The following is a 23,749-nucleotide window of genomic DNA, read 5'->3' on the forward strand; positions in this document are numbered from 1 at the left end:
CCCATCCCACAGCCCACATCACAAAGAACACCCCAAGGCCCTGGCACCCAACCAAGCAACCATCAGACTTCCTTCCCATCAGGAGGTGATGAGCTTGTGTGGGAGAGGGAAGCAGGACAGGGTGGGTACACTTACTGCCTGGAGCTGGGGACCCTGAGGGGACTGAGGGCTGTCCAGGGCCTGAGGAGGGATCTTGGAAGAGCTGCGTGGAGTCAGAGACTGTGGGGAGGCCGCCAGCTGGGAAAGCGACAGCTGCAAGACAAGAGACAAGAGTTCTTGGGTGAAATGCTCCGGGTATGCCAGTCATTGCACAGAGCCCCCAGCACACGTGTGCCCGTGTAGACCCAGTGGGAAAGGAAGACACACAGAGCACATGCGTGCCCGTGCAGACCCTGTGGGAGAGGAAGGCGACTCCCACACATCACCACCAGGAATAATGCCAGCACTCTCCAGGACAGTGGTGCTCTGAAATCCAGAACCCTCCAAACACCCTTAATTCATAATTATAGGGAGGCCTGGTGCGATGATCTCTCATGCATCATAGTTTGAATAAGGACAGTCCCAGTGGGAAAGTGACTGAGGAGGGAGCTCCTGCTGCAGGATTGATGCTAGCATCCCTCTGGATTTGCTCCTGTCCTTGCACTGAACACCTCGAAAGCTCTGTCTAGCTCCCTGTCCACTGAGTCTCCCCACCAAGGCAGTGACCACACTGGATGGACAGCAGGAAGTCTGAGGACAGAATCTCCACCCTGCTTCCACAGACCACGATCTGCCCAATCTCCTTACCTCTGTAAGGATAACAATGGCCTTGACAGCCAGCTGCGACGAGAATTACACATAATCTCAGTGCACTATCTACAAAGTTTATGGTCACAAGCGGGAAATGAACACTAATATCAAACGGTGGGGTGGGTGGGGCTCTGGGCTGCACTGGAGTGTGTTTCTCCACTCACAGCTGGACTCCACTGCCAGGGCACACTTCTGAGGGATGATGGCTGCCAGCAAGGACAGCTAGCCCAGAGGAGGACTCAGCAGGATGAGGGCAGGAGCAGTGTATGCCAGGCAGTAGCCCTTGGGCATGGGAAGGGTTTTTAGGGTCCTCTCAGCCCCCTTCTGACTACTAGGCCAGCAGGAGGCAGGAAGCAGTGTAGACTGTACCTTGAATCTTGCTTCCCTAAAGTTCGGTGTTCAGGATGATGGTAAAAGCCATGTAGCCAAAGCCACCTAGGGCCAGGGGACACGAGCCCCCAGCCTGCTCAGCTGCCAATGACCCAGCCAGGGGACACGAGCCCCCAGCCTGCTCAGCTGCCAATGACCCAGCCAGGGGACATGAGCCCCCAGACTGCTCAGTTGCCAATGACCCAGCCAGGGGACACGAGCCCCCAGCCTGCTCAGCTGCCAATGACCCAGCCAGGAAGAACCGTTCTTTTTGCACAGTAAGTTCTAGGCTATGTTGGTGAATACTGCCAGCTGGCTGTCCAGATGTCCAGCCTCTGCCAGCTGTGGTCCAAAATCTGCCAACACTGAGTGCCTGGCCCACAGGCCAGCTGCTGTCTGGTGTCTGTGACATTCTGGGAAGGGTGACGGCCACACACTCCAGTGTCTTGGGCAGTCAATGGCACTGACCCAACAAGCCTCACCACTGGGAGAATGTGGCGTTTTTAAGTGTGGATGGCGAGGTCCAGGATCACTAACTGGGCAGGGAGCCACCAGAATGGCAGCTGGACCCGGAAGTCAGCTAATTGAAGCAGGTTGCAGGACGGGGCAGAGGAGACCAGAGACACCCCCAACCCTGGCATCCAAATGAAGTCCTTTCTTAAGCCCTAAACCACCTGACCCCTTATTCTAGAATATGCGAGAGCCCCCTTGAGCCTGGACTTACCCCTGGTCCCATAGGAGAGTCCTGGATTGCAGCAAGATCCTGGTCTGTCGGTGCTGGTGTGCCTGGGGTGGGGGGAGCACAGAGGCCATGAGCATCTGCAGGACCCAGAGCCCAGAATGCCAGTCCAGCTGGGCCCACTACGCTTCTCTAACTTGCGTATAACTAACTGGCTGTTTGCATAAAATGTGGCCAGCACAGCTCCTTTGAGCCTGGCGATTGGAAGCAAGGCGCCTCCTCATGCCCACTCTGCCTACCTCTTTCCCTCTGCAGCAAGCAGCCTTGCTAAGTGTGGGCCACGCGAGACAGGACCATGGCTCCTGGACACGCAAGCTCTCTGACACACCCACTACTCCACCACTGGACGCTTTCTGCCACCCATACCGCTGCCTTGGGGAGTGCCCAGCCTGATTTGGTGTACCATGGCTGTGGGCTCCCTGGTGATCTCAACATCACCTCCTGAACACAGCCCATCCCCAGGCTGTCCTCATTCACAACGCAGGTGTGCCTTGGGGAAGTCTGCCCAGAGGTCAAGGCCAGCCCTCCAATTGGTTCCCAGAGGAACGACAACAGCTGTGACCCTTCAGAGGCCAATGCAGGGTCCAGTGGCCCAAGAGGCCCTCTGCAGAGCGACATCCTCCTCTACTGGGGCCACTGCCCTATAGCAAGCAGCACAACAGTCGAGCCAGGAGTGAAGCTGAGGTCGGTCTGTGCAGACATCACAGCCATGTTCCACCTCACACCGTCTGCACACGTGTCACCATTGGCCTTCACCTCCATGGTCACAACTTCCTGTCAGTAAGAGGGGCTGTCTCAGTGAGACTCCAGCATACCTGACAGGGAGGGCCACCTCTGCCAGCCCCCAGAGAGGAGGGTGCAGCTATACAAACCTTGTGTTCCCCTGTGGAGCGGCCTGACTGTTGTCCTTCATGTCCATGCTTTCCCTGGACCCCATTGCAGTCCCCAGTGAGGGGACACTGCCACTTCTAGGTAACCTTATTCCCTGCTGGACTTTGATTAAAAAATATCCTGCCCTCTCCCCAGGGCCTTGTCCAACCCTCACGGGGCTGACAGAGATGCCAGGCACTCACACAGCTCTCTTCCTCACAAGGCCCACAGCCCACACGGCTGACTCTCTTACACTTCCCCAGGTACCCCGGGCCCCGACAGCAGAGGGCACAGGGCAATGTCTCTGCCTCTGTACCACCTGCATGGAGAATGCCCAACAACCTCCTGCTGCATTCTGGGTAGCAGCAAAACAAAAATAAGGTCAGCACACTTGCTATTGAAGAAGAGACACAGGACAAACTGCTTAAACCCCGTATGCAGCATAGGCTCTGGAGCACACAAGACCTAGCCTCTTCTGCTGCTTTCCAGAGGGTCCCTTAGGAGATGCCACAGCTTGTCCCAGGCCTTGTGAGGGTCTGGGGGAAGTCTTGTTGAGATCTCATTGATAGGGACAAGACGGCAGGGAGTTTCAGGAATGGAAGTGGGGACCAACCCAAAAGGGCTTCTGCCTCAGGAGACCCAAATGCCCCAGACTGGCTGGAACAGCTCATGGGCCAGCTGCCACCTACCACCCACCCTCTCCTCACATGTCAAAAACAGGGTTCCCAGTGACACAGACACTCGCGGCCAAGGAGCCTATGACTGAGACACCAGCTGCTTTGCTCTGGGGAAGCCAGAAGACAAGCCTAGCTGGCTGTTTCCCCAGGACAACCTCAGCTCTCTGGAGGCAAACATGGGTGCTGCCACCCAGCCGAGCACCACAGGGTGCCTGGCCCAGGTCCCCAGGCCATCTTCTGCAGCTCTCCCCTACAAGAGCCCAAGGATGAAACGGGAAAGCTCTACTTTGTTCCACCCTAAATGGGGACTTGGAAAACCCTACAGACCGATTTTATAAAGAGGGAAAATTGCAGAAGATGGCGCCATTATCCTTAGCCGAGAGAAAGTCAGCACTTAGGCACGGGCCTGTGTGCATCATCCGGGCGAGGAAAAGCTCACGGGCTGGAGGCGACACCACCGGGACCCATTACGGCTTCTCCCCCACAGGCTCAAATTTGGGTATTGTATGGTATGTTTCCTCAGGTAATTCTTTATATTGTGACTTACCATGCAATTTTACCTTCTGATAGAGCTAAAACAGCCTTTAAAAGGCTCTGGCAGGCCTCTTAGGATACCTGCTATGAACCCAGGCTGCGAGGGCCCAACCCACACCCCAAGAGAAATACGGGTGGAGAAGAAATCCATCCAGACCAAGAGACACTCACTTTCCAATCTTTCCCTCTTGGCGCCTCATCCCTACCCAGGGCACACCATGGCCCCACAGGAAGGGCATGACTGACTGAAGTTCCACTTCTGCTAAGGCAACAACTGGGCAGGAACCCCAGGGCAACACACTGGACCCCAAGACGATATGTCTCTGTGCCCACATCCGCCTGCAGAATGCCAGGAGCGTACCACATGACCCCAAACCAACACAAACAAGCTCATATACAATAGGAGTCCCTAAGGCAAAGGGATAGCTGGTGTGTTGAACGTGTGAGGTCAGCTAGGTGCGTTTACAGTGAGAAGAGCCAGTGACCAGACACACGGCACAACTCTATCCTATCTACTGATCCCACCTCCTGAGGGGAGAGGCAGGGGAGCAACCACGTGTGGCTGGCTGGCCTGCTGCAAGCTTGACGGCTTCCAGAACAGGGTGGGCTGCAAGGCACTTTCCCCACCACTGCACCCATCGGCTAGTGTGCGTTACCGCGGCTGAATGAGGCTTTAATTATAGCTAGGTGCCACTCATCAGATCTACCATGGTGGCCCAGCCACAGCTAGAAGGCCCTTTGTGCTGCACTAATGACAGCAATCAGCACAGGCCTGCACAGGGAGAGTTCCACCGGCAGCCAGTAACTACTGGCTGCTGCTGTTTCTCCCCAGAAGGTGGCTTTGAAAGCTGGACTCCATCCCTGGGGCTGGAGATATCACTTAGCTGTGCCTGGGCCTGAGCCTCTGGGTTTAAGAAGTGACCTGGCCATTAAGGGGAGCATGGAGACCATGGCTTCTCTTGGGTCAAAGGAGTCTAGGAAGCCACGTGGCCAGCGCAGCTCAGGGGCACACAATCTCAGTGTCCGGAGGAAAGAGACTAAGTCAGTGGGTCCCAAGACGCCAGCAGAGGCTACTGGCCAATTGCCAGAGACAAGGAAACAGGCTCCCCAGCCACAGTAGGCTGTGTCCTGCCTGAGCACCATCTAACTGCTCCTGGCACATGCCTGCTCTCAAGCAGTCTCCTCAGGCCAAGAACTGCTGCCAGCCAGACATCTGCGTCCACCCCAGTTTGGCCTCAAAGGCCCACGTGTCCTCCACATGACTACGCAGGGGCTCCCGAAGGTCAGGCTGAGGGCTACGCTCTGATGCCAGTCGGAGCTGTCACAGGTCCCTTTGAGTCCCTCAAAGTCCCAAGGCTTGCATGGCCTCTGCCTTCTGGGCACACTAGGGAGACGGCTGCTCTCCAGGGCATGCTAGGGTGGCCATAGGGCGAGACTCCCCTGGGACACACTGGGCGGCCCCCTCCAGCCCTGGCCAGACCTCAGCATAGTCTAGCCTGACCATGAAGGCTGGACACTGTCACTCCGCACAGGACTACAAACACAACAGAGCAGCACTCTGCACCCTGTCCGTTAGCACAGCTGGCTAGTCTCCCTAAGAGTGAGCGTTTGCTGGGCTTTCATCTCTGTCGGTGCCCCCCCCCGAAGGGAGGACAAGGATGGGACCGAGGCACGAGGCAGTGTTCCCCCCCACCCGCAACCCTCAAACTTCCTTGTTAACGCACCTTAACTTCACCTTGTTAACGCACAGGGGCTCGGGAGAGTGGGACCTGACACCCACCGCATCACCGAGGGAGCCACCCAAAAATCATTTGTCTTCGGGAGCCACCCACATCTCAGCAAACAGATAGGACGGGCAGCATCCTTTCCTACCTCTACTTCCCTACCCCTCTGGCTCATGTGTTTGTTCTGAACCGAAGGTCACAGAAAGATGCCAGGATAAGACAGTGGCTAATGCAGGGCAGGGCGACACCCTGCACCGCTGCCCCAGACCTGGTGGCACTGGAGGCCTTCAGTACAGCAGAAACCTGCAGAAGCAGGCGCTGGGGGTGCTCTTTCTGGAAAGGTGGATGAGGTTACCATGGCTTCTTCCTGACGATGGCCTTGGCAGGGGGTGGGGGCTTGCATACAAGGCAGCTTGGGCTCTCCATCCCCAAGCGTAAGCTCCCTTCTTGAGAGGGCTGAACCCCAGGGACTGGGAAGCAGCAGGCATGTGGGGTGAGGGGTGGAGGGGTGGGAGTAGAGGAAAGCACTCGGCTAGCTGGATGCCCGTGGTCACCTGTGGTCAACCACAAGACAGGAGAGCAAAAGCCCCGAAGGTGGAGCAAGAAAAGAGAGTGGCAGGAGGCGAGTGCCTAGCAACAGCTGGAATAGGGTGAAAGCAGAGAGGGGCAGTGTGGCCCATCGCAGAGAGGGAGGGGAGGAAAGAGCATGGGCCTTAATGAAATCCTCATTAGACGTAAAGGAAGGTGGCAAAAGTGGCTACCTGTCATCAGACCATGGGGATAAAAGATGAATCAGTACTAATGGGCTCCGGGCGTTAGGGATTCACAAGGCAAACCCATCTGAAAGGCCTTTATTCCTCGCTGATCTGCTAGTATGCCATCCTTCCTGAGGCTTTGATCACAGGGGAGGGAAAATAGGAAACTAAGAGCAAAGGGAAGAACCTGATGGTGGGGCAGGCATGGGCCTCCACCTGAGTGAACTCAGACCACAGTCCTCGTGGAATGAGGCCTGAAGGGTCAGCTTATCTCAGTTCCCTGACATCCCTCACGCTCCATAGCCTTGTACTTAGGGGAGATCGTACTGCTGTGGCCAAGGTAGCCAAAAGCCACCCCCACTTCCGTGGGAGGACCAGGATCCGCAGACACGAGGCCATTGCTACCTGTGTAGAGAGCTACGGCACAGTGGCAGCTGGCAGGACCTAGCCACACATATCCTGGAGACAAGGCAGTGTGTGTTTTCGATAACCCCTGCTACAGGACTGTTTTTAGATCTACTGAGCAAACAATCCAAACTGCCATCGCCACCAGGACACTCAAAAGCAAAATATGGGTCAAGGAAATTCCATGCTCCTTCAAAAGTGCAGCCTGAGCGCCCTCTAGTGACTCGAGGCTTGCTCTCCCATCGTCAGAGATGAACAGACCTCTGTCTCTCTGTCAACTTTATGGGAAAAATAAAAGGACAATCCATTCGGGAGAGCCTGAACACCTCACTGAAAGTGACAGTCACATGCCATTAAGAAGCTGGTACAACACTGAGATCTGCAAAGTTCCTCTCACAGGTTAGACGCTAGTGAGTATGTTTAAGTCTCTGATACTGGGGTCTTGGGAGGCAATGACTTCTACACCAGGAGCAGGGTGGAATGACTGTATGAACAGGACGAGTACAGCCATAAATCCAAATTAAATAAGCCAGACAAACCGGGCCTCAGCCGCACAGTCACTGAAACACGTGTCTTGCCATTTTAATACTGTGCTATGGAGCTGCTCCTGATGTCCACAGAAACCAAAGCAGACGTCTCTCTGCAGAGACAGTGAATCTTTTTTAAAAAACCTCAGAGTGTGTGCATGATGGTTCTGCTTCTTCAGAACTCAAACTGCTGCTCAGTGTCCCAGAGGAAAACCTCCCCCCCACACACACACAGCAGGCTCACTCTGGAGAACGGAATGCTGCTGTGCTGAGCTGAGCGGGTACTGGGGGGAAGGGACCTGGTAAGCAGGCTCTGCCCCCCCCACACACACCCCTCCACCCCACTCCCATCTCCGCGGTTCCTCCAGTCAGCCACATCCGCACAGGGGCTGCTGAGGACGGACCCCTGGCCATTGGATTCTGTGCTCCTCCAGCCGGGGAGGCTTTCATTCATTTGTTTAGCTACTAGCAGCAGCCAGAGAAGGGGACAGGCCGAGGTGCCCGGTGGACCCCCACAGATAGGGAAGCCGGGCAGAACTGCACTGACGGAAGTTCCTATGGCGACCAATGCCTTCCCATTGTTCTCCCAGGGCTTGTACCCTCTCTGAGGACTTTACTGTAGAGAGCTGCCTGGCACCCCTCACCACATACCCAGAGTGCGTATGTGACCCCAGGCCCAGTCTCCAGTCTCCCCAGACCCACCCCACCCCACCCCAGCCTCCAGGCTTGACCAGCGGTGGGTAACACAGCAGGACGCTGACCACTACCTCAAAACCCTCCTGGAGCCAAGTGACTGACATACCTCGCTCTGCTGGGATTCCTAAATCCAAGGATTATCCTGAAGTGCCTGAACTCAGAGCAGGGAGAAACTTCTGGCAAGAAGCCAGGTCTGCAGAAAACAGAGCTGAAAGGAGGAGAGAGAGAACAGGGGAAAGGGTGGGGGCAGAAACACGTGGGTCCTGGGGCCCTGCCACCCCAATGCAGCGCTGCCTCCGAGCTTTCCACCACACAAGCCTACGAGACACCCTCTCCTCTTTCTGTCATTCACCTGGCAGATAAATGTGTTTATTTATCCATTCCCTGGCTGGGGAGGAGAGGGTGTTTTTTAAATTCATGGGTGTGGGGAGATGACTCACCGGGTAAGCGCAAGCATGAAGGTCTGAGTTCAAATCACCAGCACACCTGCAAAAAGCCAGGCATGGCTGAGTGCCTGCGACCTGATGCTGCAGAGGACGGAGACAGGAGTACTGGGCCTTACTGGCCAGCCCATCTCCAGAGCTAGCAGGAGACCCTGTCTCGAGGGACTAATACAGCACAGAATGACGCAGCTACAGACCTGACACTCCCGTCCCCAAATGCCACCTAATTCATTAGTTCATTCATTCATTCATTCATTCATGCTGAGAATCCATGTCAGAACCTCACACATGCTCAACCACTAAGCTATATTCCCAGCTCCACAAACACAAGATAAATCTGGGGGCAGGAGCTAGAGAGATGGCTCAGCAGTTGAGAGCATGTATTGCTCTTGCAGAGGACCTAGGCTAGCCCCAGCACCCACAGCAAGTGCTCCCCAACTGCCTGTAACTCCATCTCCAGGAGGCATGACAGCTTGTTCTGGCTACTACCGGCACCGAACTCAAGTGCACACACCCACACACAGACATATACATAGACACATAATTAAAAATGAAAACAAGACCCAAAATGAAACAAAAACTATACTCGAGATCAGCCAGGTAGTGGTGGTGCACACCTTTAATTCCAACACTCAGGAGGCAGAGGCAGGCGAATCTCTATGAGTTCAAGGCCATCCTGGTCTACAAAACAGGTTCCAGGATAGCCAGGGCTGTTATACAGAGAAATCCTGTCTTAGCAAAAAAAAAAAAAAAAAAAAAAAAAAAAAAACATTGAAGAACAGCCAGGGCCATTCTGCCAGCATCGTGAGGGTGACAAGTGACCCTGTCTACTGCGGCAGCCATTAGAGACTGGGGCTCTGTGTGCCAGCTACATCACTTCTGGCCCGTTGAGTCATATTAACTGTCTCCACTTTCCTGGGTTTCTAAAGCTTTGTTTTTAATCCATCTGTGTGTGTGTGTGTGTGTGTGTGTGTGTGTGTGTGTGTGTGGTGTTTTGCAACATTTAGTAGAGTGACGTGAAGCTAGGACTGAATTTACATTTTCTGTACAAACAAGTGTGCCAGCGCCATCTACTGGCTGCTGTGTCCTGACTCCCTGACTCCCTGTGGTCAGCAGGATGACTAACTGTTCCCCCTAAGACAGCCACATCCTAATCCACAGAAGAGTGAGGGGCAGCAGACGCTGGTCCACGGACCCTGAGGCATCACTTTAGATGCTGCTCACTGCCAGGATGCCGGAAGGAGGGAGGAGGGGTCAGGCGTCACTAGATGTCGGGGAAAGGAGAGGCAATGAATTCTTCATGGAGCCTGTGGAAGGCATGCAGCCCTGGTGAGCCCAACCTCAGCCTGTGAGACCCACTGCACATGTGTGACTTCCAAGTCACCAAGGGTTTGCCACGTTGTTGCAGCAGCAAGAAGCCCAGGCCTCCTACCTGCACAACCGTGCCGGTCTCCCCACGGACACCACACTGTTCTCGGACCTGTAACTTTAGGGTGAGTCTGTGAACCAAGAATACTTAGGCTTCATGTCTTCCAAACTGCCTCGGCTGCCCTTTACTGGACTTTGTTTTAGACTTAAAAAGTAGCACATATCCAAAAAAAATAAATAAATAAACATTGTGTGGGTACATTACACTCCAGGCAGAAATCACCAGCTAAGACTCCGCGCAGCAGAAGAGAGGGCGCAGGGAATGGCTGCACAGTCCCTAGAACGACAGCAGAGGAGGGAGCCAGAGAGGGGAGGGCCAACTTCTCCATCCAGTAGGGAGACTATCCCCCCACCCACCTGAAGAAGAGAGGTGGGGGTGGGGTGCAGGGGAAGAGGGCAGGGCAGGATAGAAGAGGAGAGGAGTAGGAAGGACGAAGGACGGGAGAGGATGGAGGGAGGGGAGAGGAGGATGGCTTGAAGACCCCGAGCAACAGGCAACAACAACAGAGATTCTGAGTGGTCACCAAATGTCAACTGTCCAGAAATTTGCAGGTCAGAGAGAGAGCAAACACGGTCAGCGCGGAGGATGGACTTGTTAAACAGAGCCAAGAGTGCAAGACACCAAGGAAGCCAGTGTCCAAGGGACACAGCTCGGGTAGGGAGAGGCGCCTCCCAGTCTCCAGTGCAGGTCCCACCAGGAAGCTGACAGACACCAGACGGGGCAGGCAGCGAAAACCATCAGGAAGATGTGGGCCCATGAGGTTGGACAGCCACCTCAAGTCTTATTTAGGGAGCACAGGCAGAGTTGTGAGGGGTCTGGTCCTCTGGGGGAAGTCAGACCGACCTGATCAGGCCCCACCCAAAACAGCTGAAGAGCAAGACCCAAATGGTCAAACTGCCCTCAGAGCGTTAGAGCACCCACTAGCCTCGCGAATTCTCAAGCTCCACAGCCCAGGCAGAGCTTGTCAGGCATGCAGAGGAGGGACACCACCAAGTCCCCACACAAGGCAGAAGGCAGAGCAGTGCAGGTTAGGAGACACGGTGGGAACTAGGCTACAGGGACAAGGTAAGCCCTGCACGCCTCAGGCTGCACGCAGGTGGTGACCACCACTGACCATAGTGCTTAATATTTCCAAACAGAGAGAAAACACTTGGGTCATCTTAGAGCAGAGATGGACACTAACACTGTCCTGACCCTAAGATGACTCGATACAGACACACTTGGAATGCCACGCCCCACCCTGTGCAGCCATTCTGAAGCTAAGAGACAAATTTGAGAGAACTGACCAAGGAGGAACATTACAGTCTGCAAGGCTATATTCCCCAGAAAATGGGGATTTATTCTGGAGCGACTCCGACAGAAAGTGCACGCCTGCCGCCCACCACCCCGAAGGCTCTGGCGGACTTTTTGGCAGAACCCCAAGTACAGGAGATGCTGCACAGCAGATCCCACTTACATAAGATGGTCCATTAATGTATACACTCCGTGAACAACCCTGAACGGTCTCCTGAGCACAGAATTCAAACTAGGAGCTTCAACTGCTCTGCAGAGAGGACACCTTCAATGCGGCCAGTCACCAAATGGTGAGGTTCTGGTGCCTGCGACCAGGCAACGGCCAGTAAAATGGAGGTCTGCATACTGAGCTGTCAGAGGGGTCAGTGGGTCACTCACCTACCAGTGAGAAAATTATATTCAACAGAACCTGGCTCCACAAATCAGAACCTCAACAGACAGACCTAGGCCAGAACTCAGGCACCTAATCAGGATAGAAAACCAGACAAAACTGTCCAGATTATCAGAGACTGGGTAGGAAGGGCAGGGGGAGTCTAGGAAGGGACAGCACATCCTCCATTGCCAATTGGCATCCCCTGCTGTTGGGCAGCCAGAGGAATCCTGGGAGCACAGCAGGAGGAGAGCACAACAGAGGAGGGGAGCACAACAGGATGGGAGCACAGAAGGAGTAGGGGAGTACAATGGGAGGGGCACAGTGGGAGGAGGGGAAAATAGTAGGAGGGAGAGCACAGCAGGACGGGAGCACAGTGGGAAGAGGGGAGCACAGTAAAGGACGAGAGGTGCACATCAGGAGGATGGAAGCACAGTGGGAGGAAAAGAGCAGTGGGAGGAAGGGAACATAGCAGGAGGAGGGGAGCACAGCTGAATCAAGGGAGTACAGCTAGAGAAGGGGAGCACTACTCATGGATTCGCAAGCAGGTCATTCCCCATCCATCCATCTGGATCAGAAGAGTAAGACCTTTACAGCCCTCAGTCAGCAGGAGACAGATCTTCTCCAGAAACCCAGGCCACAACACAACACCCACGTATACATCTTGCCATGCATGCCTTTCTTCCTCCATCCTGGCTTCAGCACGGGCTCAGGCCTAAAGCAGCACGGGCTCAGGCCTAAAGCAAAAGGCAATGAACACAGCGCCAGGCCACACAGAAGATGCTAAGTCATTCAAGCTCAATGACAGTAATGGTTCTTCATCCCACATACACCTGTGGACCTGTCACTCACAGGGCAAGGACTGAACCTCTGCTAGGGGCCATTGCCACTTGCATCCCATTATGTCCCTTTTCCTGGAGGGACACCCCCAAACCACGCGCTGGAAGTCAACAGTGATCAATGCACACAGACGGGATGGCTGCCAGCACTTCCAGCTGGTCTTCCCAGGCCCCATGTTCGCAGGATGCCCCCGTGACATGCCCTTGATGAAATCACCCTTCACCAACACATACATGCTTGCTTGGGGAGGTGCTATGTAACTGAACCATTTGTGGCTCAAGGCTGGGTGACAAACAGCTGGACCACACATTATCACATCATCCAATCCCACATCATCATCTTAAGGGAAGCCAGCTAATTGATTCCCTAGCACAGGCTGCAGCAATCACCCAGCAGGGCTGATGAGAGAGGGAAGCAAGCTGCAGGCCAGAGGGGGCCCTGTGCAGCTCACCTGAAGGGGACGCAGGCGTCTTCCTGGAGGACCGCCGCCGCTCTGCCTTGGGGCCATTGGCACGCTCTGTGGGGGTGTCCGAGCTCAGCGAGAACTGGAACTGGATGGTTCCCGACTCCACCTGCTTCACCTGTAGTTAACCCAAGAGCAACAATGCTCACTCACTCCCATCAGTGACCCCCCAGTATGGCTGCCCAGCCCTACTCTCCAGACCCCCTCAAAAAAAGCTTCCGCAAGAGAGCAAAGACTCTGGAGGCAGCCACGTGTTCTTAGATCATAAACAAGTAATTTCCTGAGATGAAAATTAGTTGTGGCATTAAAATCCCAGGAGACCATATTATCAGGAAATGACATTTACTCAAGAAGTATAGTTTAAGGTATTTAATAAGCCACAATGTGCGTGTTTATAATTAACATGTAATATTGACTGGCTTGCATAACTATAGTTCTATGAGTTTTTAACCCCTGTGCAGAAACACGTGATCTGCCCCACCCCTCTCTTGGCTGGTCCAAGCACCCACTGCCGGCTTCTCCATAACTAGGCTGTTCTTCTTGCATGTCATGCAAACACAATCCGCAGCACGCAGCACGCAGCACGCAGCACACAGCCCTTGAAAGTGGCCTTCTCACTCACTCCATCGACCACACAGAAACACATATCGACAGTCCATGCCTTTCATGGTTGAGTCGTGTCCTATTATACTGATGCACCACAGCCCATCAGTCCATCCATCCATCCGTCCATCCGTCCATCCATCCATCCATCCATCCATCCATCCATCTGTCCATCCATCCATCCATCCATCCATCCATCCATCCATCCACTCACTGAGAACACTTGGCTAGCTGCCAGTCTGCTGACTGTCCACAGAGGCAGCACAGACAGAGCTCTGTGAACGGTTCTCATTTCTCTGGGAATCAACTGCTAGAAAGTGACTCTGTAGACATTACATTTTATAAGAATTAAAATAAAAATTTAAAAAAAAAAACCTGAGCCACAGGGGCTAGAGAGATGGCTCAGCAGTTAAGAGCATTGGCTATTCTTACAGAAGACCCAGGTTCAGTTCCCAGCACCTACAGGGTTTAAGCTGTGACAGTTTGAATCTGAAATGTCCCCACGGGCTCATGTTCAGGGCGATCTTGAAGGCATGTGGACCTTTACTGGGTGGGGCCTGGCTGCTGCAAATGGGTCACTAGGAGTGACCTTTGCCGATTATATCCACCCCCGACCCGGGCCGGCTCCTTCTACCTCCTGTTCTCCCTAGTAAGAGTCTGAATTAAATGCTCCCACCTCCATGCACCACACCCTGCCTTCCCACCAGGACACGCTGTGGTCCCTCTGACACTGTGAGCCACAACAAGCCTTTCCTCCCTGTGTCTGATATTCTCATTATAACAAAATTAATTGTAATTGATGTGGTATCTCAGTGTTAATGACTTCTCTTAAGGATTTAAATATAAATTCTCCCAGAGCAGTGGCACATGCTTGCAACCCAGTCCTCGGGAGGCTGACAGGGAGGGTTGGGGGGTGTCACCACCAGCTTGAGTTCTGTATGGCTAACACAGTGAGGCTCTTTCTCAAGTTAGTAACTAAATGAATTAAATGAACTCCTCTCTGGCATTGTTCCCTCTAGAGGATGGAATGCAGGTGCTCTCACGGAGACCCAGGCTCCTGATATTATACCGCCTCACCCTACTGTATCTAAACACCTTGAAGACCTCACAGGATACAATGTAACTTCTGCCTCATCCTACTGTATCTAAACACCTTGAAGACCTCACAGGATACAATGTAACTTCTGCCTCATCCTACTGTATCTAAACACCTTGAAGACCTCACAGGATACAATGTAACTTCCACCTCAACCTCCCACGAAGCCCACGAAGCCCTCATTTCCACTGTTCCTCACCCCATCTTCCATGTTTCCTTCTATCTAGGAAAACTTGTAGCCAACGCCACTCTGCTCCGAATTCCCTTCCTCCAGCTCACTGGGGGAGGTACTACCTGAGCTTTGGGTGACTCTTGATGGGTACAGAATTCTTGGTTCCAAACCCTTTTGTTTTTCCACATCGGCCCTCATGGCTTCTAACAGGAGCACACAACCATCCACGTTTCCATCTCTCTGTGGGGAAGGAGCCACTTTTCTACTTCTGTTCTTGATTCTTTTTCTTTGCTTTCAGTTCAGTGATCCAGTGTCTGGCTGAGGTTACGTCCCATTTATCTCGGGGCTTTTGCTGAACTCCCAGTCTCTTGCCCAGGGTTTCCTGTCCTCGTATCTTCAGAGGCGTTTCCTGCACCAGGCGCTCTCCCGTCTAATCGAACTGGGTGCTGACACGTGTGCGGACTTGGGCGCTGTCCTGCTGGTCAGCAGCAGAGCCTGGCCTGTGGCCACCAATCAGCTCCTGCAGCTCGGGAGGCCCTCGCTCCACTGACTGATCTTCAGGCTCACCGACTCATCAGCATCCACCCAGCCACAGTGCACATCTTGTGAAGATTTTGCCTTTGCTGCTCTTCAGTTCTGAAATTTCCATCTTGCTCATCTCTGCGTCTTCTCTCTCTTCTCGACGGTACTAGGGCCTGTGTGCCTGAGTGTTTTAAGATCTTTGATCACCAACCTTTCACCATCTCAGTGTTGCTGTCTACCAAAAGCCTTTTCTCTACCTCAGCTCCTGGTATACAAAATCATTTAGATTATATTACACTCATTTTAAAGATTACATTAAGAGTCTGTAGCTGCTTTGCATGAAGAAAGTTGATACTATGCACCAGGGGGCTCAGGCCCCAGCTTCTGGCCACAGTTTCTCTGGGCAATGGTGTCCACATGAGTGTTCAAAGTTTGCACAGTGCCATAAGATCTGCTGCCTATGCTCCTCCAGGGGGCAGCCCCAGGACTGGATAGCGTCCAACCCACACACACAGCTCAGGTCTCCAACTCCTCGGCCTGCTGATAAGGTCAGAACCATACCGCAGCTTGGGATAAGCAACTTCACAAGCTGCTTCCAGGCCACTTCCCTGTAAGCGCGGCCCCGTTCCCGGGCACCCTTCGACTTTCTAACCAGCCTGCTGTGTACACCGTACCTGAGGCTGGGTGATTGTAAAGAGGGCCGGAGTGTGGGCACGGCGAATGTCCTCATCTGTCAGCTCAGGGACTCGGGGCCTGATGTCTACAACTGATAAACTAATAGCACAGGAAGCATACTATTTCCAAATCAAAGGTAAATAACTATAAATCCTAACTAGAAACTGAAGGTGCTGGCTTCTGGAGACATAAATACTTTTAAAAGAAAAGGACAAGAGCTGGGCAGGAAGCACAGCCGCGAGATGTTACTTCACAGCAAACAATAAAACAACTTCTCACGACGAACCCTAAACATGCTTCCCAGAAACCATGCTGCATTTCCAGTGTTGCTATTTTCCTTGACAGGCAGCTGCCGTTACTGCTCAGCTGTGAGTTCACAGGCTCAGGCATGTTCTTCCAAGTCTCACTGTGCATATTCAAAAGACAGTCACTGAACAAGGGATGGGCTGTGGAGCTGGTTGGTGAGAGCCCAGGTGAAGCACACCTTGATTCCAGCTGGCCTCACTTGGCCGGTGTCAGAACCACCAGCAAAGAAGATGAAGAAGCCGTGGTGCTCTTCCGGCACAGGAGTGGAGACAGAGCCACCACAATTCACCACCCCTACCCACTCAGTCTGCACAGTGCTGGTCCTCCACCACAGTCAACAACGGCTGTAGACACTTCAGCAGCCACAACTGGGGATGCTACTGACACCTAGTGGCAGAAGATGGGGATGCAGCCAATCCACCCTCTAGAGCAGACAGTCCCAGCAAAAAGTTGCCTGGCAGAAACGTCAGCAGTTCTGGGATTGAGAAATGGAACTCAGATGTGGCGTTCTTCATGGAGAAGGGAAATGTCTGGCACGTGTGTCGTCAAACAAGTCTAACTTTCAAAATGTGTGTGCCTGACACAGTTCACACACTCAAAAAGAAAAAGGCAACAAAGTGGCGAGATGAGCTGTAAACGGGACAAACATTTACACCAGACACTGAGAAAGACGAGACAGAGAGACAGCCACACAGAGAGAAAGACACACACGCACACACACACGCATGCACACACAACCACACAGAAACAGAGAGAGAGACACATCCACAGCGAGGAGGGGAGGGAGGATGATTTAAAAGACAGAGGGGGGAATGGTAATGACTTTGAGATTTCTGGCGGTGATTTCATAATAGGGGCTTGGACTAGACCATATGAAAACGCAGCAAAACACGGACCCATGAGAGACACTGCTCATAGCAAGGGAACAGCACACCAGCTGCCCCTGATGCGGGTCCCCAGAGCATCAGTCAGATGGCGAATAACAACACTGGAAACAGTAGCTGTAGCTAGAGTCAGCACACAGTGACAATAAAATGACAGGTACGGCCCTTTACCTGAGACAGGGGAAATGAGCTCAAAGGCTCTGCACACTGCTGAGACAGGCACATTACAGGCACCACGGGGGGGGGGGGGGGCAGGGGGTGAGACAGGCACATTACAGGCACCACGGGGGGGGGGGCAGGGGGTGAGAAAGGCACATTACAGGCACCACGGAGGGGGGATGGTGGATGGGGGTAAGACAGGCACATTACAGGCACCACATGGAACTACAGGGGTCACGGGCTACCATAGCCTAGAGGGCCAGGATGGACCCTAGACATTGGCCAGAGGCAAGTCATAGTTCCAAAACTGTCCATGATGCCCTGGGTCACTGGACTTCCACGACCACAACCTGAACAGGGAAGCCGGGGCAGCCAGGACAGCCAGGGTGACAAACACATCCTCCAGCCTCTCCTGGCCTTACTGGCTTTCCAGGTTGGAACTCAGAGAATGTCACAACCGAGCCGGTTTCTTCATCTGAGAATCCACTGTGGACCAGACACCCTACGTCCAGCCAAGAGGGGCACGGTCCAGAGTGGCTCTAAAGCCCAGCTGGAGACCGAAGCCAAAACCTAGTTCTCAGGCCACGAACCCTCCCGGCAAAAACCACATGACGTCCTCCTGAGGCACAAAACATGGACACAAGCAGAGGAGGAAACCCCTCAGAGTGTACGCAGAGTATGCAAAATGGTTCATCGGGCAAGGCCTCCAGATGTGAAGAAGGGTTAGCGGACCCAGAAGCAAGACTGGCCTAACCACAAGTCAGTGAGCACCAAGGGCATACCCAGGACACGGGAGAGGTTTGCTCATGAAATGCTGGAAACGCACTAGTAAATTTGTAGCGTTTAAATAAATAAATAAATAAGGTATTCTCGGTGGGTAAAGTGCCTCTGAGAAAGTATGAGGACCCCAGTTCAATACTGGTGGGAGGAGGGGAGACAGTTGGATCCCAGGGGTTCGCTATCCAGGCATGCTAGCGCCAATCAGCAAGTCCCAAGTTCAGTGAGATTCTGTGTCCAAAAATAGGATGGGGAAGAATACTGGAAAAAAATCCTATGTCCACTGCTGGCATCCACATGCATTCTCATGGGTGACTACACCCAAATATCACACATACACACAGACACACAGACACACACGCACACATACACACACGCACACACATACACACGCACACAAACACACATATACACACACAAACACACACATACACACATACATACACATACATACAAACACACACACATACACACGCCCTCACATGATGTCAACTGTTGGCATCCATATGCACTCTCATGGGTGACTGTACCCAAATATCACACACACACACACACACACACAAATAAACTTGCTAGAAGCATATGAGAATCTCACCTACTTAGTACTTACCTCCTCAGAGCTCATGCTAGCTGAAGGCACCTTATAGACCAGACAGTGTGAGGGGTTGTGCTGGATCCCACCCTGAAGAGGCAGTGTCACCTTTCCTGGGGTTACTTCTGGCTCAGGGTTCCAGACAGCCCAGCGAACCATGTGCATGCATGCCAAGTTGGAGAGAGAGGTGGACGAGGCTGCCTGGAAACAAACCACAGCCACAGGAGTTAGCACAGCAGCCACTGAGTGGGAAATCAGTGATAGGGTCACATACAGCCTAGTTAGGGCTGAGAGCTAGACTTCAAACTCTGCAGATCAGCAGAATAGATAGAGCTGGTCCTTCCCCACAGTCAGGCTTCAGAGGGTGGGTGTCTAGGTACTGCCATGTTAATATCCCTGTATAAGCAAAGAATCCAGAGAGTGGGAACCTCACCCCTCACCATCAGATTCTGCCACACGGGGAAGTGCCTGCTTCCACCCTGCCCCTGCCTCCACCCTATCCCTGCGTGGGCAGGACAGATTTTGGAAGGTGCTGGGTAGCTGCAGGGTGTCAGTTGGCACTGGTGACAGACCCAGGCCTCTCAAAGTACAATCACTACACATGGAGCCAGAGCACTCGCCGATAAAACAGCCTAAACTCAGAAGCGGCTGGATGGCTTCTGTAAACGCAGTCGCTCAAGGCGGGATCAAAAATAAAACAGGCATCCAAGCGTCCGTGCGATCGGTGCGGCGCCTTCTGGCTTCGTTTCTCAAATTAGGTGATCCTGACATCTAATTTTCCAATTTCACGGTTCTCTGTGGCTGTTTGGTCCTCGATCAATATAAACCTCTTGCGTGTGGAGTATCTGTCAGTTAGATCAACACTCGCTTCTCCTCGCTTTTGCCTTTAACAGCGAGGGATGATTTGTGAGCTACTGATCACTTCTGAGACCCTGACATGATAACTGGGAGCTGGTGGCAGCCAACTCCACACATGCGCCTGTCTCCTGCAACCAGCCCAGAGGCTCCTGCTTCAGGCCCTTCCCCAATCCTCACTACTCGGGGCCAAGCACACGCACAGAGCAAGCACGGTCACTCATGGGGCCTCGCCTGGCCACGATTTTTTTTGGTTAGGATTAAAGGCTGCATGGTACCACAGTGCAGCCCTGCAGTCCCAGCTACACAGGAGGCAGAGATGGGGGGACTCTGTGAGACAAGGAGTTCAGGGGCAACCTTGGTGACATAGGATGACCCCATCTCAAAAGGAAAAATAAAAATGATGACTGGCTTTATTATTTCTTTTCCTGCCAAATTTAGATCAGAATTAGAATTCATGCATCCTCAAAAGAAAGAGAGAAAAGCCCAAACTACTCTAAAACAAATAGCTTTCCTTTAACTATAAGAAGCTATATAAAAAGCCAAAGGAGCACAGACGGGCTTATGAGCCAGGGTTTGCTGTAGAACTGAAGTCAGCAAAGCCACAGGCAGAATTCTGACACTGACCCCCCACAGATGCTACTGCCCAGAGTCTCAGTGGTGGGCTGAGTGGTGGCTCATGGTACATCTGTCCCATCCTGCCCCCTGGAGCATGTGGTTACGCAGATGCAATTAGCATCGTGAGATGAGCTCATCCCGGGGTAGTTGAGCTCCCTGAAAGCAGATAACAAGTCTGGGAAGAGCACTAGGATGGAGCCAGAGACATGCAGGGATGCAGACAGCAATGTGCTCGTCCTTGCAATCCCAGCTCTGGGGAGGTAAGATACAGGGGTCTCTGGGGCTTGCTGCCCTGCCAGCCCAGCCATTGGAGTTCCAGTCCTCACACACCCACGCATGCATGCGCGTGCACACACACAGAGACACACACAGACACACAGACACACACACATAGACACTCACACACACCAAGTCACAGCTACCATCCCAGGAATGACAATCAAGGAGTCCTCTGCAAGCAAACACAGTGACTTGGGAGGTCATCAAACCTCTAAGGGAGGTGACAAGAAAGCGTGGGGCACTGTGAAGACCACTGCAAAGACGACAGTTCAGACCCCAGCCAGGACCCTGAGAAATCTGTCTCATGGTGGGAGGGGGAGGCTCTGTCCTTTGAACTCTAACACAGAACCCCACAGCTAGAGAGCAGCCCTGAGACCCAGGCGGTATAGGAGTCAGAAGCTAGTCACAGCCCGCCCACCCAGACTCGGACAGCCTGAGTCCAGAAACCACTCCTCCGAAAGAACCTGAGTTCTGGGCCACTCAGGCGAACCTCACAAGGCTGAGACCCAAGGTGACGAATACTGGAGACAGGCAGTGGTGGCGTGAGCCTCCACCCCTCCTCCCCGCCAACCCTCCAGCAGAGGGTCTGCGACCAAGCAGCATCAATTGCACGCAGCAGCCTAGCACAGATGAGAGGCGCAGTGGACTTGGCAGCCACGGCCAGTTAATTCCCTTCACACATATTCACAGGGGCAAGGGAAGCCTAACGGCCCATATTAACATCATCTGCCCCCATGTATGACCCGGCCTACAAGATATCACTAAGACTCACAGGGATCATTTATTGGGCAATATTTTCAGCTCGTTCAACTAAGCACAGTGGTTATGCTTATGTTTAGCCACACACACAAGCAGTGAAGCAAGTCCCACGGCCTGGAACAACCCTCCTGATTGGCTAACAGGACAGCAAAACTCTAGCTCCTTTGTCGGCCTGTCGGGACTGAAGAAGCAAGAGAGGTTGTCCGGGTTGCAGAGGTGACCATGAGGTGGAGGGGTGTGGCTGCCACCCGGGAAGACTGAGTCGGGCACAGCAGCTGCATAGACATCCAGGAAGCAGCCACAAGGGCAGCATTGGGCCCTGGCTTCTGCTTCCCTTGGAGAGCCTGTCCTGCCTCCTCCTGTTCCTTCTCCCTCTCCCTCTGGTGAGGTCCTGTGGGCTAGCAGCCCCTCCTGTGGCACTGGTCCACCACAGGGTTTGCTGAAGCAGCACCCTGATGACAACAGTATCATCCCTGGTACCTGAAATCAGGCCACAGGAGATATAAGGAGGGGGCCGTCCCAGGAAGGGGCTTTAGGGGATGGAAAGACTCACCAGGCACTACCAGCTGAACGGGAAGGGAAGCAGGAGGGAAGAGGAAAAGGCTGAAGAGACCGCAGGACGAGCAGAGAAACACATGCACACGCGCGCAAGGATGGGCAGCGGGCAAAAGAGCCACACGTTAACAAACATGAAAGATCATGACAGGAGGGTTTGATTGAAAGCCAGAGTTCTGCCGCGGTGTCACCGTGGGGCCCCGGGTACCAGCTGCTCGACTCCACACCTCCTGACGCAGGGTCTAACTTCAGTATGTGAGGATGCTTCACGAGAGCTGTCCACCTATTCAAGACTATCCACACAAGCACCACAGGCACGTTAGATGTAAAGGACAGAAATACCACACGCAGAACAACAGCATGGAAAACAAAACGTCCATGAACACATCTAGCAGGAAGCAGTCAAAACCCACATCTGTAACTATAAAAAGTCAAAAAAAAACCCACAAACATAGCGGCTGGGGAGATGGCTGCTGAAGAGGCAAGAAGACAGGAGTTCAGGTCCCCGCAACCCACGTAAACAGGGATGGATGTGGGGGCCTGTCTCCAGAGGGAAGAGACAGAGATTCCAGGCAAGCTGACTAGCTAGCTAGCTGCATTGGTGAGCGTGCTGGTCCGCTTTGACACAAGCTAGTCCTCTGAGAGGAGGGAACCCCCATGGAGAAAATGACCCCTTAACATCAGGCTGCAGGCGAGCCCGTAGGGCATTTTCCTAATTATTAATTGATGTGGGGGTGGGGATAGTCCATTGTGCACCCATAATGGCCACGCTAGGCTTTTGCTTTAGGGTTCTGTAATAAAGTAGACTGAGGAACCCATAAAGAGCAAGCCAGTAAGCCGCACCCCTCCATGGTCTCCAGGTTCCTGCCTGGTCTGGGTTCCTGTCCTGACTTCCTCTGATGATGAACAGTGCTGTGGAGTATCAGTCAAACAAACCCTTTTTCTCTAAGTTGTTTTAGGTCATGGTGTTTCATTATGGCAATAGCAACCTAAGACAGCAAGCTCCTGCCTCAGAGGATAAGTGGAAAACGCTCCACACACAAATCCCAGGCCCCCATATATGGGAGCACACACATGCAAACATACATATACACATGTAAGCATAACACACACATGCAAACATACATACACACATGCAAGCACACCACACACGCGCAAACATACATACACACATGCAAGCACACCACACACACGTGCAAACATGCATACACACATGCAAGCACACCACACACGCGCAAACATACATACACACATGCAAGCACACCACACACATGTGCAAACATACATACACACATGCAAGCACACCACACACACGTGCAAACATACATACACACATGCAAACACACCACCCACACACGCAAACATACATACACACACACGCACACATAAAAACAGAGTTTTACTACAATGTCTGGCACAATGTGTCTGCACAATCATGGAGTCACCTTGGTCACCTGACTGACTCCTGGGCCCAGGAGTCCTTGGCTTTTCCTGAGTCCAGGGAGATAAAATGCTCTCAAAGGACGCAGGGATCAGAATCGTCACACAGGATGCAAAGGCGCTCTCCACAGACACACATTCACCCTGCTTCCTGGTCCATCAATGTGAGCAAGTGGCCTCACATGCTCCTGAAGATGCCCTGGCAAGCCACTGCCACCACAATGCCTTTCCCACCATGATGGGTACCCTCAAACCAGGAGTCAACCCTCACTTCCTCCAGTTAGTGTCTGTCTTTAGGTATTCTGTCACTGCAAAAGTAATACAACGTTAACAACACCAGCGTTACAAAGATCACTCAGGTGACAGCGGGGAGTCGGCCGGGATTGGTCCCTGTCCACAGACCAGCACCACACATGGCTTGCACTCACCTCTCCGTTAAACCAAAGAACATCAGTAAATACATAAATAACAAGTTAGAACAAAACTCCTTTGCGACTTGGGGAGGGGCGCATCTTGTCACGTGACACCACGCAG

The 23,749-nt window shown here is 53.1% G+C and overlaps 1 protein-coding gene across 2 annotated transcripts in view; it reads right to left on the bottom strand.

Moving 5' to 3' along the window:
- Nphp4 (nephrocystin 4) overlaps positions 1-23,749 on the bottom strand; it is a 75,078-nt gene that overhangs the window by 25,511 nt on the left and 25,818 nt on the right. Inside the window, exons 9-12 of one of the 2 annotated variants that reach the window (XM_038334520.1) lie at positions 18,728-18,910; positions 12,912-13,041; positions 1,883-1,944; positions 139-252 (exon numbers count right to left, since the gene is read on the bottom strand). In XM_038334520.1, the coding sequence (XP_038190448.1) occupies positions 139-252; positions 1,883-1,944; positions 12,912-13,041; positions 18,728-18,910 (489 nt within the window). Of the gene's footprint in view, positions 1-135; positions 253-1,882; positions 1,945-12,911; positions 13,042-18,727; positions 18,911-23,749 lie in introns of both variants that reach the window. The other variant, XM_038334519.1, reaches the window with a different exon arrangement.

The sequence above is a fragment of the Arvicola amphibius genome, chromosome 6 (genome assembly GCF_903992535.2).
Source record: "Arvicola amphibius chromosome 6, mArvAmp1.2, whole genome shotgun sequence".
Lineage (NCBI taxonomy): Eukaryota > Metazoa > Chordata > Mammalia > Rodentia > Cricetidae > Arvicola > Arvicola amphibius.